Below are 15,705 nucleotides of genomic sequence, written 5' to 3'. Positions count from 1 at the left end.
CAATCCCGCTAGTTCATCCCATAACATTTCTCTGTCTCTTGGTCTTACCGGTCCATAAATTGCCGAAAACCACCACTTTTGCTCTTCCCTCCCGCTGATCTCAATCGAGACCGAATGGTTTCCTATCAAGTTGTTGCTCACCGCCACCACCCTCGGATCCCACATAACGAGTATCCCTCCCGAACTCCCAACCGACGGCAAATAAATCCACTCAAGAAATCTTGCTTTCCACAAGCTGGCCACGAATTTTTTATCAATCAGCTCTTGCTTAGTTTCCAAGATTGCGACTAAATCTGGATTTTCCTTGCGAATGACTGCTCGAACAAGTTCTCTCCTCTTGGCTGCCCCTCCTCCTCTTATATTCCAAGTGCATATTTTCATAACAAAGATACGGTCCCCTTCGATGTTGTTCCTCGCTCATAATTAATCCCCCACTTCAACCTGCTTAATTCTCTTCTTAAAAGTCCTGTTGACTTCTTTACCTCTTGCCAACAATTCCCCTCTGTATTTTTTCCTCCATTTTGTTCTCTAGTACCAGAAGCTGTATCCTCAGCAACCCGTGATGAAATATCTCTCTCGTTACCCGACGATTCAATGCATTTTCCTTCCCTCCCCCCCCCTAAATAACCACTAGACAACCCCAACACTGTGAAAGAAGTAGGTAGTAGACAATGAAGCGAAAAAGAATGGTTCAAAGAAGGAAATTGATTACCGGTTAGTACCTTTCCGACATTAGGTACCTCGTTAACGCGTGTGATTGTCTCTTTGATTGTCGTAGTGTCCTTCGAAGGTGAGAAAAGTCCCTGCATTAGCGTTTCCTCGTCCATGATTTTAATTGATCCATCCGATTTGAATGAGAAATGACTATCGGAATCTGAAATGTAACAGTCCTTCTGCTGCATGTCGTCACTGGATTCATCATTTTCAGCTTCTAACGTATCATCTAAATCATGGTTCTCTAACTCTCGGCCATCAGCATCTCCCAGGAAATCTTCAACAACTTTTTCCTCGGCCAGTAGCTCTTTGGTAGCTTTGGATCTTCTGCTGTAAACTTTCTTGTAATTCTGCATCAATAAGCACTTTCCTGAGTTGCCGCCCAAAGTTGTATTCATTTCGGCCTCATCATTGCTCATGGAATGAATCGGTGACTGTCTGAATTTTTTAACCTCTGTTGGGGCTACTCTTCCCAATATCTTTGTTACTTTTCCTTCCAAAATCGAGCCGGATTTCTCGTTGGTCGTAGTGTTTCTGTGATTGATTCTTCCCAAAGGACTCCTCTCGGTGCATTGGTTAGGTACTCGTGAGTTTTCGTACCCATTTTGTAATTGATAATTCTGATTCGTAGTATTTCCCGCAGCTTCATATGATAGCTTTGCTTCATTCATCTTCCTGTTTTGAGAGTTTGTATTGCCCCAGCCCGCCATCATTTTCTTGCCGTTCACCAGAACTTGAGCATAAGTCCGCCGCTCGTACTGTTCGTAAGCATGTGAGTCGAAGGAATCAACACGAATTCTGATATCTAAGCTCCCTTCTCCCAACTGTATCTTCATGTTGTTGGTTATGAATCCTCCCGCAGTGCCCTTCACCTTTATCTTGGCTGATTCCAAATCATGAAATTGCAACGTATCCTTGCTGATCTCCAACAGACCCCCACATCGATCTCCAATAATTGCGAAGGTTTCCCTGGACCATAAATGCCATGGTATCCCATAAATACTCAGCCAACTATTGCAGCACCTGTCAACCGAGTCAGTAGTGTTAATGTCGGGCCTCCATTTCTCGAAGTTCAAGGACACACCTCCGTCGAAGAATCCTCTTTTTAGCTTCAAGAAGTAAGAATACTCATCCGCACTTGATGGCCACCACACTGCTTTATCTCCTTGGAAAGGAAATAATTCTGGTACATTGCTTGCAGGTTTTCCAAGGACCTTTCTAATCAATTCCCAAGTAATGTTTTTTTTTTTATAAGAAACATATTTTATTAAGTAATGAAATTAAGTTACATATAGTGGACCAGTGATCCACCGAAAAGATAATTAAAGTTCGAACCACAACTTAGCAGTAAACATACGTCAAATTCCCAAGTAATGTTTGCTCTATTCCTTGTAACAATGAGTGCCTCGTGCCACAGCATCTTTTTTTCCTTGTCAAAATCTTCCTTATCTGTTAGTGATTCCTTTGTACCATCCCTTCGTCTTGTGTTATCGTCCTTCTCCATTGTAAATCTTCGGAAGATATTGCGTTCTTGCTGTCTACTCGGTTGACGATCCCTACTGGTATCACTCCCTGATAACAATCTGTCCAGAGCCTCTGAAATGTTCTTCCATCCCACTGATTTGTATCCGCTCGGCACTATTGTAATTTGCTTTCTTCCCCTCGAGTCGAACTTGTTAACTTCAACAAAGCTTCCGCGTCTGTTAATGATTCGCTGCGCTGTGAATATCGCATTCGTTCCCCTATATCGCTGGAAATCCACTCTCGAGTAGGTGTTGTTAATGAACTCTTTTAGTATCGAGCTTAGCCATCTGGCCTCGCTACGTTCAAAATCCATCATGTAGTTAGACTTCCTAGTGCTTTCGGCCCACCAAACTGATTTACCCCCATTTCCCAGCCTCAATGTAAACACTTTATGTTCCAACTTAATGACCTTCTCCTTTGCTGCCGACCCATATGCCAGGTTCCGTCTATTTGGTGCATACATTCTTTTGGACCAATCGGATTTTTACCGTCAGTTCATAAGAGAAGCTTGAAAAAACGTGAAAAAGCGTGAAAAACCTTGAAAGCTTAAAAACGACTTGAAAATGAAGGTCGCCGCCGGCCGGCAGCCGGCGCCGGTGGTTCCGATATAAGCCGATCAACAATGCTCAGTAGTTGGGCGAGATAATTGAGCAACAGTAGAGCTTGGATGCTCGACTACTGAAGGGGGGAGAGAACATTTCAAAAATTTCTCTTTCTAGGGCACTCCCTATACGTCTTGACTAATTGATTGAAGAAAGTTATGAGCAAAACAGTGGCTGAAAATCAGTGCGCTTTCATTCGAGGTAGACAGATTACAGACTGTTGTCTCATAGCAAACGAAGTTGTGGAGGAGTACAGAAGGAAAAAAAAAAAAAGATGGATACAGAATGTCGATTTGGAAAAGGCATATGACAACGTGGACTGGCGATTTCTAGACTTTGTGCTTCTAAAGAAGGGCTTTGGGGTTAAGTTGAGGAAGTGGATCAGGGGTTGCGTTTCTTATGTCTCGTACTCAATTTTTATCAACGGTAGACCAAGAGGGAAGTTCAAGGGGGGAAGGGTCTCCTACGGCTAAATTGTCAAATGTGGTGAGAGGACTTGAGGTCGGGAAAGACAAGGTAGAAATTTCTCACATACAATTTGCGGACGACACTCTATTCCTCGTCCAAAATAAGAGTCACTTGTTGACCGTTGTCGAACTAATAAAACTTTTTTGCTCAAATCGAGACTTAAAATAAACCTCGACAAAAGTTCATTATTGGGACTGAATCGATCTGATGAAGAGGTAGACGGTCTAGCGGAAGTGGTGGGTTATAAGAAAGAACAGTGGCCGATTAAATACCTAGGTGCACCTTTGGGAGGAGACCCCATGAAATTATGAATTCTGGGCCCCCGTGGTTTCTAAGATGTCAACTAAATTGGCAAGTTGGGGCATTCTTATCTAGAGGCGGTCGACTAACATTGATTAGTAAGTCGGTGGTGAGCGCACTACCTACTTACTACAATGTCACTTTTCATGGTCCCACAACGCGTAGCAAAGCAAATGGAACTTTAATGAGGAATTTTCTGTGGGACTGTGCGGACGGGGAGACTCATTGCCATGTGGTTAATGGAGTCAAGTGTGCAAACCTAAAGAGATGGGAGGTTTAGGATTGGGGAGTGTTCGAATGAGGAATAAATCTCTGCTAGGGAAGTGGTGGTGGAGATGTGCGGTAGAAAAAGATTCTATGTGTAAAAGAGTTGTAGAAAAGCATTTATGGTTTTGAAGACAATGGTTGGGATTTAAAGGAGGCAAGGAATTCGACTTTCAAAAGCCCTTGGAAGTTTATTTCTCGGTCCCATTCTTCTTGTCGACACTTTATTGGCACGGTGCTAAAGGGAGGGAATTTACTGCGGTTTTGGGAGGATAGGTGGGTTGGTGGGTTGTCTTTCAAAGATCGTTTCCTCACCTTTTTCTCCTCTCTTATTTTCAAATAAACCAATTGATCAATTTTACTCGGTTTCAAATAGTCAGGGAATTACGTCCTTCCAGTGGGATGTGAGGTTCAGGAGAGGGTTGAATGATGTTGAGTTGGGTGAGTACACTTCCCTTCTAGGTATTTTAGAGTCAGCTTCTTTGAGTGTGGGTTCTGTCGATGTCAGGGTTTGTCTAGGGGAGCCATCGGGTGTTTTCTCTGTCAGTTCTCTTTACTACTCTTTTTTCCCAAGTTCAGATAATCTATCTTTCCCTTATTTCACAAACATCTGGAAAGTACCGATCCCACAAAAGGTAAAGGTTTTTTCTTGGATAGTGGCTTTGGGCAGATTGCAAACTTGTGACAGTTTACAGAAGAGACAGTCGAGTACCGTTCTACGCCCACAGTGGTGCGGCTTGTGCAAGCTAAGTGAGGAAAATCAAGACCACCTGCTGTTACATTGTTCTTTCACAAGACGAATTTGGATCAAGGTTATGCAACACCTGGGATTCGAGTAGATTTTTCCAGCATCTTCAAGAGATATGTTTGTTGTGGAGAACGGATTTCTCAATGAAAGGGGAAGAAGAATTTTTTGGTACATCATTGTACATTGCACCTTTTGGTCGATATGGATAGAGCGCAATAACAGAATTTTCAGCGACAAAGAAGACTCGTCAGAGGAATTATGGGAGAAGATAAGATTCACAGTGGCAAAATGGACGACTAGTGTGCCAGTGTTTCAGCATTTACTTTTATCCGACCTAGTTACGGATTGATATTTTATCTACTTATGAACTTGTTCTAGTTAGCTAATCAGTGGATGGACTGTGGATTGCTCATCCACTAGCTTTGTAATATCAATTATTATTACCTTAATAAATTTTTAGTTTCTGATCAAAAAAAAATTAAATAAGACGGAAGATCGAGAAAAGAAACACACATATATAATATAGGTTTATGGTGTTTACCATATCAAATGCCAAAACTCTATCTTATTTTAAATTCAATTACCACACATTCATACAGGTGAAAAATATCTAACATATGAATATGGCAGACAAAATTAATTTTTTTTTGTCTTACCTAAGCTTATATATTAATGTACAGCCACTATGTCTATGATATACAAGAATTATTTCTCCATACTTTTTTTTATTTGAAACGATAGTTTTATTAGAATAGTAGAAAAAAGTTACAAAAAGGCAGATGAGAAATCTGCAAAACACCCCACAACGACTACCACACCATCGTCAACTATAAATAAATTTTCAATACCTAACTAGATCTGATATAAAAAAGTGGTTAAAATCTAGCAGCTTTGTGGCAACTCTGAATTTGATCTTCTCCCAGGCCTCGTCCCTAGACTCTGATGTGTCGGTGAAAATTATTTTGTTCTGTTCCAAACAAATTGACCAAAAGATGCAATGAAACACCAAATACCAAAAGCTCCTAGTTCTTCTTCGGGGAAGTAAGCCTGGCTCCAAAAAAACAATTCTTGTGCCTTTCTTGGAAATGTCCACTCGAAACTCGACTCTTGCAACACTTTTATCCATATTCCCTCGTAAAGATCAATGCAACAGTAGGTGGTCTTGGTCCTCCTCTTGTTTCCGGCATAAACTACACCACTGCGGGCATAAAGCACAAACAGACCATTCCACGATAAAACTTGAACCTTATGCGGGATAGGTACTTTCCAGTTATTATTGAGTAAGTTCCAGATATTATTATCCACGAGAAAGCCACGATCCACGAGAAAACATTTTTATATGCGGGATAGGTACTTTCCACAATCCACGGCAGTTTTCTCAATACTTTGATTGTTTTCTTGTCACGAGTTGTAATGATTTGTGTGTAGCAGTTGGTATACTTCAGGTTAATTGGATTGAATCCAACACTCAATGATGATGATGATGATCAATAACATGAGAAATTGAAATGCAACTGCAGTAAAGTCATTGAGACTCAAATATTTACATGGTTTGGCCACCAATGAACCTACATACACTGGAGACAGATCTTTACTGATCGAGATTGGTTTCTGATACAGAAGCAATACAACATTTCACTCTTGTTCCTATCTTTCTCTAGAAACACTCTTGATTGAATATTTATCTATTGCTTTGTATTTGTCACACAAACTCTGCAGAACAACTCCCTTGATTCTTTTGAAGCGCTCTCCCTCTGTTTTCATTGACTTTTACTTTCTTGTATTTATATCTAAGTGAGAGTTAATAAATATTAGCTTTCATCAGAGAGTGGTCTGCACTTCAGTCATTGTCAAGTTAGTTTCCTTGACCTGAGTCAAAACCAAATCTATCTTGTATGACATACTTGACACTTTGTTCAGAAAGTTGATGATGAGACCTCTTATTGCCCTCAGGAAAAATGTTTGTTCTTGTACAAAACACCCTTTATCTAATTTTGTATCATATAATAATTTATCTCCTTCATTCTGTGTATGTCCCAGAAATGTATAAGTAAAATTGTTGTTGGTTGTAAATGGATATTTAGTATAAAATATGGCTCCGGCGGATCTCTGGAAAGGTACAAGGCCCAATTAATAGCCAATGGATTTACCCAAAAGTATGGAGAATTGATTACTTAGATATTTCCCTCTAGTTTCAAAATCAAACATTGTTGGTATCCATGGTTGTCAATCTCTGGTGGATATTGTACTAGTTTGATGAAAAAAAATGTTTTTTCTGAATGGAGATTTAGAAGAAACTTCTAATGGAACCTCCACCTCAGTCTGATGAAATGTTTGGGGCCAAAAGTGTGCAAATAAAAAATCTTTGTATGTCTTAAATAGCCATCCAAAACATAGTTTGATGATTAACCACTTTCATTAAAGGTCAAGGATTTACCAAGGACAAGCTAATCATACCTTCTTAATAAATCTACTAACGAAAAGACATCTATGTTGATTTTCAATGTGGATGACTCATTCTGGCAGGAGATAACATAGAAGAAAGAAAAATATTAAAACAAGAAATGGCGACAAAATTTGAAATCAAGGATTTGGGGCAACTAAGAAACTTTTTGGGAATGGAAGCAGCTAGATCAAAGAAACTGGATTATTGTCTCATGATACAAGTACATCTATCATTCTAAGACAGTGCTTGCATTTTGCAAAAAATATAATGTGTTTGGAATAATCTTTTTTTTTTATCGGAAACATAATATTATATAGAATTTAAAAGTTTTACAATAGTAGCGGATGAGCGATCCGCGAAATGCAAGTATCGCGAAAACAAAACTTCACGACATTACAAACTTAAGATCCCTAATCACATCCGAAACAGAAAGGTCGTGAAAATCTTTAATCCTTGTAATAGTACTCGCCACTCTGAACTTAATGAGCTCCCATACGGCGTTGACGTCTGCTCTCTTTCCCTTGAAGATTCGGTTATTCCTCTCTAGCCAAATGCTCCAAAAGAGCATGTGAATCGTAACAAACCATAAAATGCTCGCTCGCCTCCCCGTATATAGACTCGGGGCGCTGATGAACATATCTGAAGCCCTCCGGGGGAATACCCACTGGAAACTCATTTCCTGCATAACCAATGACCACAACATCCTTGAGAATGAACAGTGAAGCAGTAAATGGTCCTGACTCTCTTCATTGCATTGACATAACAGGCACCAGTTAGGACATAAGGCTCAGGTTGGCCATCTTCTTTGCACCACATCGGCTGTAGGTATTTTACCTAGCGCCACGATCCACGAGAACATTTGCACTTTTTGTGGGACAGGAACTTTCCAGATATGATCGAATGCAGGAAGAGTAGGAAAGTTTTGAAAAGGGAAAAAAAGAAGCATAGAATGACTTGACAGAAAACATGCCCGTATTATCCCCCAACCAAACCCTGTAATCGTCGACCCCTAGCAAGCTGAACCCTGACCCTCTCTAACGCGCTCATAAGATCTACAAATTGTTCCAACTCTAAATCATCTAAATCTCTCCTAAACCTCACATCCCACCGATAATTTTGTGCGCCCTGAATACCGGTCACCTCTAAGAAATTTAAAATAGGTTTGTTAGACACAGTACAAATTCTAAACAAAGCAGGGAAACGATCTGTGAACGGAATACCCCTATCCCCCCACTCATCCTCCCAAAAACGAATGGAGTTACCCCCTCTCAAAACCGAACCCCACAACAGTTGAATTGCCGGGAAAGTGCGAGAAATGAATTTCCAGGGGCTTCTAAAAGTACCATTCTTTGCCAATGCCAAGTCCCACTCATTATCTTGCATTCCGTAAATACTTTTGATCACTTTTTTCCACAACGTATCTTTTTCCTTTGTTCCTCTCCACCACCATTTACCTAACAACGACCTATTCCTCAACTCGATATTCCCTAGCCCCAACCCTCCTCGATCCCTTGGTTTGCAAACATTTTCCCAACTCACTAGATGACAATGTTTTTCCCCGTCCGAACCATCCCAAAGGAAATCCCGCATTGTTCTTTCCATGATTTTTGCCACCTTTCTCGGGACCATGAACAAGGACATGTAATAGGAAGGCATCGCGCATAGAACCGATTTTATGAGTGTCAGACGTCCCCCTCTCGACAAAAATGCTTTTTTCCAACTAGCCAACTTCCTCTTCATCTTTGATAAGACTGGCTCCCAAAACTCGATGGTCGTAGGCCTACCTCCCAACGGTGCTCCTAGATACATAATCGGCCAATCATCATGTTTGCAGCCGATAGTCTGTGCTAATTCGAACACCTCAGTTTTTTCAATATTTATTCCCAAAATGAGACTTTTCTGAAAGTTTATCTTCAGCCCTGAATATTGGCCAAATGCTTTTATTAATTCGACCAGTGCAATGATATGCGCCTTTGTTTGAACCATGAACAAGGAGTCATCCGCGAATTGACAAGTTTACTTTCTACAAAATAAACATCATACTTAAAATATTTTTTCTTTTCTTCATATCAATCAAGAAAAGTACACCTCTCTAGAGCACAATATGAGAAACTCGAGCCTTCCATAAGTCTACTTGTAGCAAATAAACATTCCAATGACATTTAACATTGGTTAAAAGGAGATGTTTAGCATAGGCCAACTCATCAAAGAGAACCATTGATTTTCTATGTACATCTACCTTCTTTATCAGAGAAATTCTTGCACTGACAGCACAAGTCTCATTAAACATTACCAAAGATATTCTATATGCAGAAAAGAAAGGTGAAAACTTTTAGCACATATATTAATATATCTACACCTAAATATGTATAGATTCTGCAAAATAAGTTCATCGACTTATAAAAAAAAATTATAAACTTTTATTCACCCATGTACTCGATATGACTCAAATCCAGGACAGAAGTCCTAGAAAATCAAATGCCTACCTTGGCCACATTTGTTCACATGTAAAAATTCGATCATCTACAATAGAGATGGAGTAATGGAAGAAATTGTTCAAGGAAGAATTCAATAAACCACCTCAAGAACCTTAGAATGTTGTTTTGTGCGTAGATGCATTTCATCCATTGCAGACGTAATGTATCCCAGAATCTTATTTTTTTTCTGGCCTAAATGAAGTTACGACGATTTGAAATCATGCAACTTAAAAGTATATTTGAAACTAATTCATGATAATGAATGTAACACGAGCTGTTTCGTAAGTAACACAATAAAAATGATTCTGACAGCAAGAGTGGGAATGAAAGGAAAGGGATTCAAATTAACTATTATCTGATAAATATGGAACAAGATCTACCGGGCCAAGTTGTACTAGTATCTTCCTCAATTCCGCTGCCCTCACCTACAAAGATATAAGTCAAAACTATACTTAGTGAATTCCTAACAGTAAAGTGTGATTTTTCAGTATGAAAATTTTAACTAAATAAGAATAACACATATTTTTACAAACAAAAAATTAACAAGACAGCTCATTAACTCATATATAAATGATGCATCAACAAGAAAGTAGCATATAACAACTTATATCCAGCAGAATCAAGCTTCACTAATGTTGGCACCACAACTTAAAAAGGTATTTGCGCTACAAGATGGATGTTTGAGCAAAGTTGACAGCCAAATAACAGTAGTTAGCAGTTATCGTTCAAGCAGTTAACTACGTGAAAATTGATACAAATGCAGCTGATTTGCTGAGAGAGTGATTAAGCCAGCAAGAAAAGTGATCGCAGAATTGCACCAGTACGCAATCCAAAATAAATAATTAAGCTCTCATCATAAAAATTCTTCCGGAAATTTAAGGTAAATCCCGTCATCTTTGCGTGTCTCAGGTTGTACAATTTTGAAGTTTTGTGCAGTACAGTGTTTCTTCCGACCAGAGTTGTTTCTGCTTGTAAACCTTCGAGGATTTAGCTGTAACCTCACCAATCAACCTTTCATCGTACAGTTTTTCATTGGTCATAAACATCATATTTTGGCCAATCCCAATTCCTTGAGGCTACATTCGTTTGACCAATTCAATCAGATTGAAAAACTTTTAACTCGGAAGCACATGTAGAAAATGACGTTCAAATTCGAAAACTATTTGCGCTTAAGATTCATACCTCGAACATCAAATCGGCACGCTCTGTAAGGTTGTCGTAGTACCGTAGAGCGAACCACTTGCCCAGGGTGGTGGTTATTTGGAAGAGTCGTCGCAAAAGAATAAAAGGCTTTTTCAGATATATAGCTCTGATTTTGGAAATGTTGTATTCAGTCAATGATTCGCCTTCGGATGCGGTCATCTGAAAGAGGTAGCCGGAGTACTGAGTGAAAGCATCCAGTTTACTAGAAGCCGCCGCCTCCATAGTGGAAAGGCGTCGAGGAGTGAATGTCGACGGAACCCGCCCGGGAGTGAAGGTAATTGTGGGTAACAGAAGTTGAGACGGTGAGAAGAAAAGTAGCATTGTACGTCTGGGGGTGAGACGAATGAGTGTAGAAACGGTTGGCCTGTCTTTTAAATGTTTTATCTTATTTATCCAAATCCACGAATGTTTCTCTTATTTCCGGAAATAGGATATAATAACTGATTTTGGGGCGATTCTTGCATGACCAACAGGTTGTGCATGATAACCTGGGGCTAAATGTTTATATTATTTATCCAAATCCACGAATGTTTCTCTTATCTATCCAAATACACGAAATAGGATATAATAACTGATTTTGGGGTGACTCTTGCATGACCAATAGGTTGTGCATGATCTGGATTGAGTAGCCGACAGACTCTTAGTTTTTAAAAAAGACAAAAACTAGTGCAAATTCGTCTCACGACTTCTCTTACAATTCGACCCGTCCAAACTATCTACCCGAACCGGTATTCTACTCAATTTGTGATGCAAAACCCTACTCTGCCAAATCTGATGGATCTAATATAGCCTTTTCTCTTTATCAAGAAGAAAAATGAAAGCTTCTTTAATAGGATTAGAGAAAATAGAAGGACGATTGAAGTGTTTAGAAGGGATTGAATAAACACTTCCTAAAATTTCTTTCTTCAAAAATAATTCAGTCTGGTTAGAAACAGAACTTGATAGTCTCGATTGTCAATGTTAGACTAACAAAAGATGTCTGAAAAGAAGCCAAATTGATAGATTAGAACAATTTAAATAATGATTTGGTAATGTAAACTTAATAGCAAACTGAAAGTAAAATATATGCAAGTTTGTTTCTGTATGTTCGGAGAACTCAAGCTTCTATGTCACTCTTTTTTTTTTAGAAGGCACACACTAGAAAACTTTGATCTTTAGAAGCAATTTATGAAAATCCAGTTCAGTTTGGACTTAACATTGCTAAAACTAAAACTCCTATTTTCCTCAACTGAATGAAAAAATAGTATACAAACTGTTCTCGAATATAATGAATTACGAAAAATTCTTCTAGCACTTGATGAACCTTAATGATTAGATACAACTTCGAAAAATGTGCTTTATGATCAGTTTTACTTGTAAGTTTGAAAGCTTGAATCATATGTTTGTCAGTGTAATCTTTTTGTTCTATAGGTTAGTAACATCCACTCAACTAATCTGCATCATTATTTATAGATTTCAAATTGCAATGGTTCCAAATAATGATAGTTGTTGCTGCGACTTTTGTCCATTTCATCATCCGTACAAAATGTAATGTGGTTGGATTTGGATGCATCGGTAAAATACGAAAAAACTTATCCAATAATTAGTTTAGTCATCTAGTATAAATTGATGTCCTTGATAGTGTATATAAATTGATTACTTGATAAAAAGTGCTTCGATATAATTCAGTTTAGGTCTGAGTCAGTTTTGCTTGACTAGTCCAATTTAGGTAAATCAATTTAACTTATGGACATAGTCAGTTCCATTGGTCTGGATGACTCAGTTTAGCTTAGATTAATTTTGTATTAAATCATTTGTTAATACCAAAACATAAATGTTTCAACAATTTTCTCTTTTTTGGTGTTTGACAAAAATTAATCAATAAATTCATTTGTCTTAGGCAAAAACTGTACGAGTAATTCTGATAAGCAAATATCTGAAATACTGATAGCTTCTGAAGATGATAAAGAAATAAATTGAAAACTTGTGAAAACTGATAGAATAAACAAATGCATCTTCTATGTTCCTTGTCTTCACCCTTTTCTGTGACTTCTTTGAAGCGGATTCAGCCTTAGACTTAATAGCATTATCTTCCCCTTTTTACCAACACCATGGTGAACATATATCTTTTCATAATGTGTACAAATAAAGTCAGCTAGGCTTACATAGAGCAGAATTTGGCAAAGAATTGGGTGTGAATTAAATCAATCTTTGAGTTTAAGCTGTCATGTACTAGATACATCTTTTGTGTAAGAGCATCATGGAACTTGAAAGTTGTGAAGTTGAAGCAAAGTTCTTTCTCATGGAATCTAGATGAATAAACAATGTTTTGACATCTTTAGATAGATCAGAGAGGTCCTTGAACAATTTATCTTTGAGATTCTCAACACCAGTTGTGGTCGGTTTTTGACATGTCTTGACCTGTGAAAAAAGAACATTGATTCCAGTCAAATTTGAAAGAATAATAACCACTGGAAAATCATCTCCAAACTCCAGTTCTGGTGATTCAGCAATATACGAGCTCTAGGATTAGCAAAAATGATCAACTGACTGCTTAGTTTAGCAACATCAATTTGATCAACTGAAGTAGTTTGTACAAGTGAAGTGTTTGCGATTTTCTCAACTGACTCAACAACTTCAGCTTCAGTATCTTGAATTTCAATTTGGTTTGCTATTGCAACTGACTCTTCAACTATTGATGGGTTTGGAGCAAGCTGGCTCCTCACAGATTCAGACATGAAAAATTTCTCAGGAACTACAACTTCAGTAAATTGAACTTCCACATATTGAACTAGATAAGGAAATGGTTGAACAAGAGTAACAACTTCTCTACAAATTCCACTTCTTCAGCCTCAACTATCAAATGTTCTTCTATTCTCAGCAAATTAATAATTCCCATAGATAGAGTAGAAGTAGTTTCAGCAACAAAATTTTCAATGTGACCAAGAATCTCTTTATCCATAGTCTCTTCTTGAATTTGAACGGATTATTTTAACTTATTTCTCATGAAACTTCTAGAATGATTTCAGATATTGTCTTCAAAATTTTTCAAAATTAATCACTGATACTACCTCAATTGGTTCAGTTGACAACTCAACTTCTGGGGTTAAACTGATTGAGGATTCAGTTGAGCCAACAACTTGCTCAACAAACTAGATGACGGTCCATCTTGGGTTGACTTTGGTTGATCTTGATCAATCACTTTTTTCATAGCTGGAACTGATAAATTCTTTTATTTTTGTTGTTCCTCTTGATTCAGTTCATTTTTGATAGAATATTCTTGAATAGAATATTTGGTAGATTTCAAACTCTTGTTGTCAACTAGAATGAACAACTGTTGTTCCATCTCCCAGAACTTGAATTTCATATGCAGTGAGCTCAAATCTACATCCAACTGAGTGAATGTAGCCCAGTCATTGTGGGTAGTTGGACATATCGAATCATAATTTTTCTTCAGTTCTTCACAAATCACTGTCAGTTTCTTAATCTCATTAAATCAAATAAATATTTCCTCCCCTCCAACGCAAGCACCACTTATACTGCTTCCACATCCTTCATCACCATTTTCTCAAGAGCAATGAACTTTTTTAAGGCCTCATTCCTCTTAAGTTTGCGAGCAAGAGTGACTATTCTAAACTAATAACATTCATCATAGTATTCAGTTTTGGTGTCTGCATACTCGTTTACCTCGTCAATTAACATATCTATCTGAGTTTGGACTGCAGATAGTGGTTTAGAATCCTCAATTCAACCATATTTTCTTTTTTTTCCCTTTTGTCTCTTTAGAAGAGAATCTTGAGTCCATTCCAGACCTGGGGTATGTAATAAAGTCCCTGATAATTATGCCTTTAGGCCTTGCTGCTGGTATAATGATAGGTAGAGCAACTGTTTGCAGAGAAGCAGTATCCCAACCAAGTTCAGATTTTCTGCAGGTTTAGCAAAACCTTTATTGTTAGTTTCCTTAGCAATTGCTGCCTTGGCAACATATTTGGCCAATTTTGGATCAATTTGCTTCTCCTCAGCCTTTTTGTGCTTCTTCACACTTGCCTTTTCCATAGGCAAAGGCGCTAGTTCGCTCACAGTAGAAACCGGTTTTGTTAGATTTCTTAACTAGTGGAGAAGGTACTTTATCAGGATCACTTTCATAAGTTATTAACGTCATATTGGCTTTTGGCTTGGGAGCTAAACTAACTTTGCTCTCCATAACCTTAGACTTCTTAAATAGAATCATTTCTTCTAAAATCTCCTAGTTCACCTTTAACAGACCAGCAGGTGAAGTAGCCAAGGCTTGGCCTTTATGGCCTCAAAGCCAAAATGCTATGTGCATTGAGCATCCTAAGCTTGTGGAGAGATGTTGATGCATTTAGAGGTATTCTAGAATCCTTGAAAAGTTTGCACAATTGTACAAAAAAACAAAAAAAATTGCCTGGTGTGTTGCACCATATTTTTTAGAGTATTGAATAGAATAAGAGACAAGTTGATCTTCATTCCCTTTACTATGGTCGTCATCACATGAAATTTTAACGGTTAGGGCAACAAAAGAACATGTGTTAGCAATCAATCCCTTCGCCACAACAACAATCAACAACAGATATTTCAGTTTAAGTTCTTTATTAGCACTCGAAAATTTGACGACTTTCTTAGACACAGAGAACTTTAGTTGCATGATCTTCTCCAAATCAGTAGTAAAGATACTAGAAAACTTAATGATTTTTCTAAAAGTAACTGGAAACAGGGCTGCATAGAAGCCTTCGTCAATGAGCAAAGATTGCCCATTGATATTCATAACAATCTTCGCCTCTTCACTGACTGACTCTTCTCATAGACAATGGGAAACTCTGTCACGAATATATCCAAGGAAGAAGTAGAAAAATCCTCTGAGTCCAGTTGACTCTATCAATCGCAAAACTTTTGAAATTGCTTTGTCTTCCATGGCATAAATTGAATTGTAATCTACAACAAGAGCATTTAAGATGTAAG

At 38.2% G+C, this 15,705-nt stretch overlaps 1 protein-coding gene across 1 annotated transcript in view; it reads right to left on the bottom strand.

The window, feature by feature from the left end:
• Positions 1–11,125, bottom strand: part of LOC140820746 (uncharacterized aarF domain-containing protein kinase At1g71810, chloroplastic) — a 62,390-nt gene extending 51,265 nt beyond the window's left edge. The window contains exons 1-2 of the mRNA XM_073181093.1: positions 10,726–11,125; positions 9,924–9,968 (exon numbers count right to left, since the gene is read on the bottom strand). Of these exons, the coding sequence (XP_073037194.1) occupies positions 9,924–9,968; positions 10,726–11,067 (387 nt within the window). The 5' untranslated portion in view covers positions 11,068–11,125. The remainder of the gene's footprint in view (positions 1–9,923; positions 9,969–10,725) is intronic.
• Positions 11,126–15,705: the final 4,580 nt, after the last annotated feature.

Source organism: Primulina eburnea, unplaced genomic scaffold (genome assembly GCF_022965805.1).
Source record: "Primulina eburnea isolate SZY01 unplaced genomic scaffold, ASM2296580v1 ctg1415_ERROPOS9300000, whole genome shotgun sequence".
Lineage (NCBI taxonomy): Eukaryota > Viridiplantae > Streptophyta > Magnoliopsida > Lamiales > Gesneriaceae > Primulina > Primulina eburnea.
Note: the sequence above shows the minus strand (reverse complement) of the source record. Positions and strands in the feature narration are given on the sequence as shown.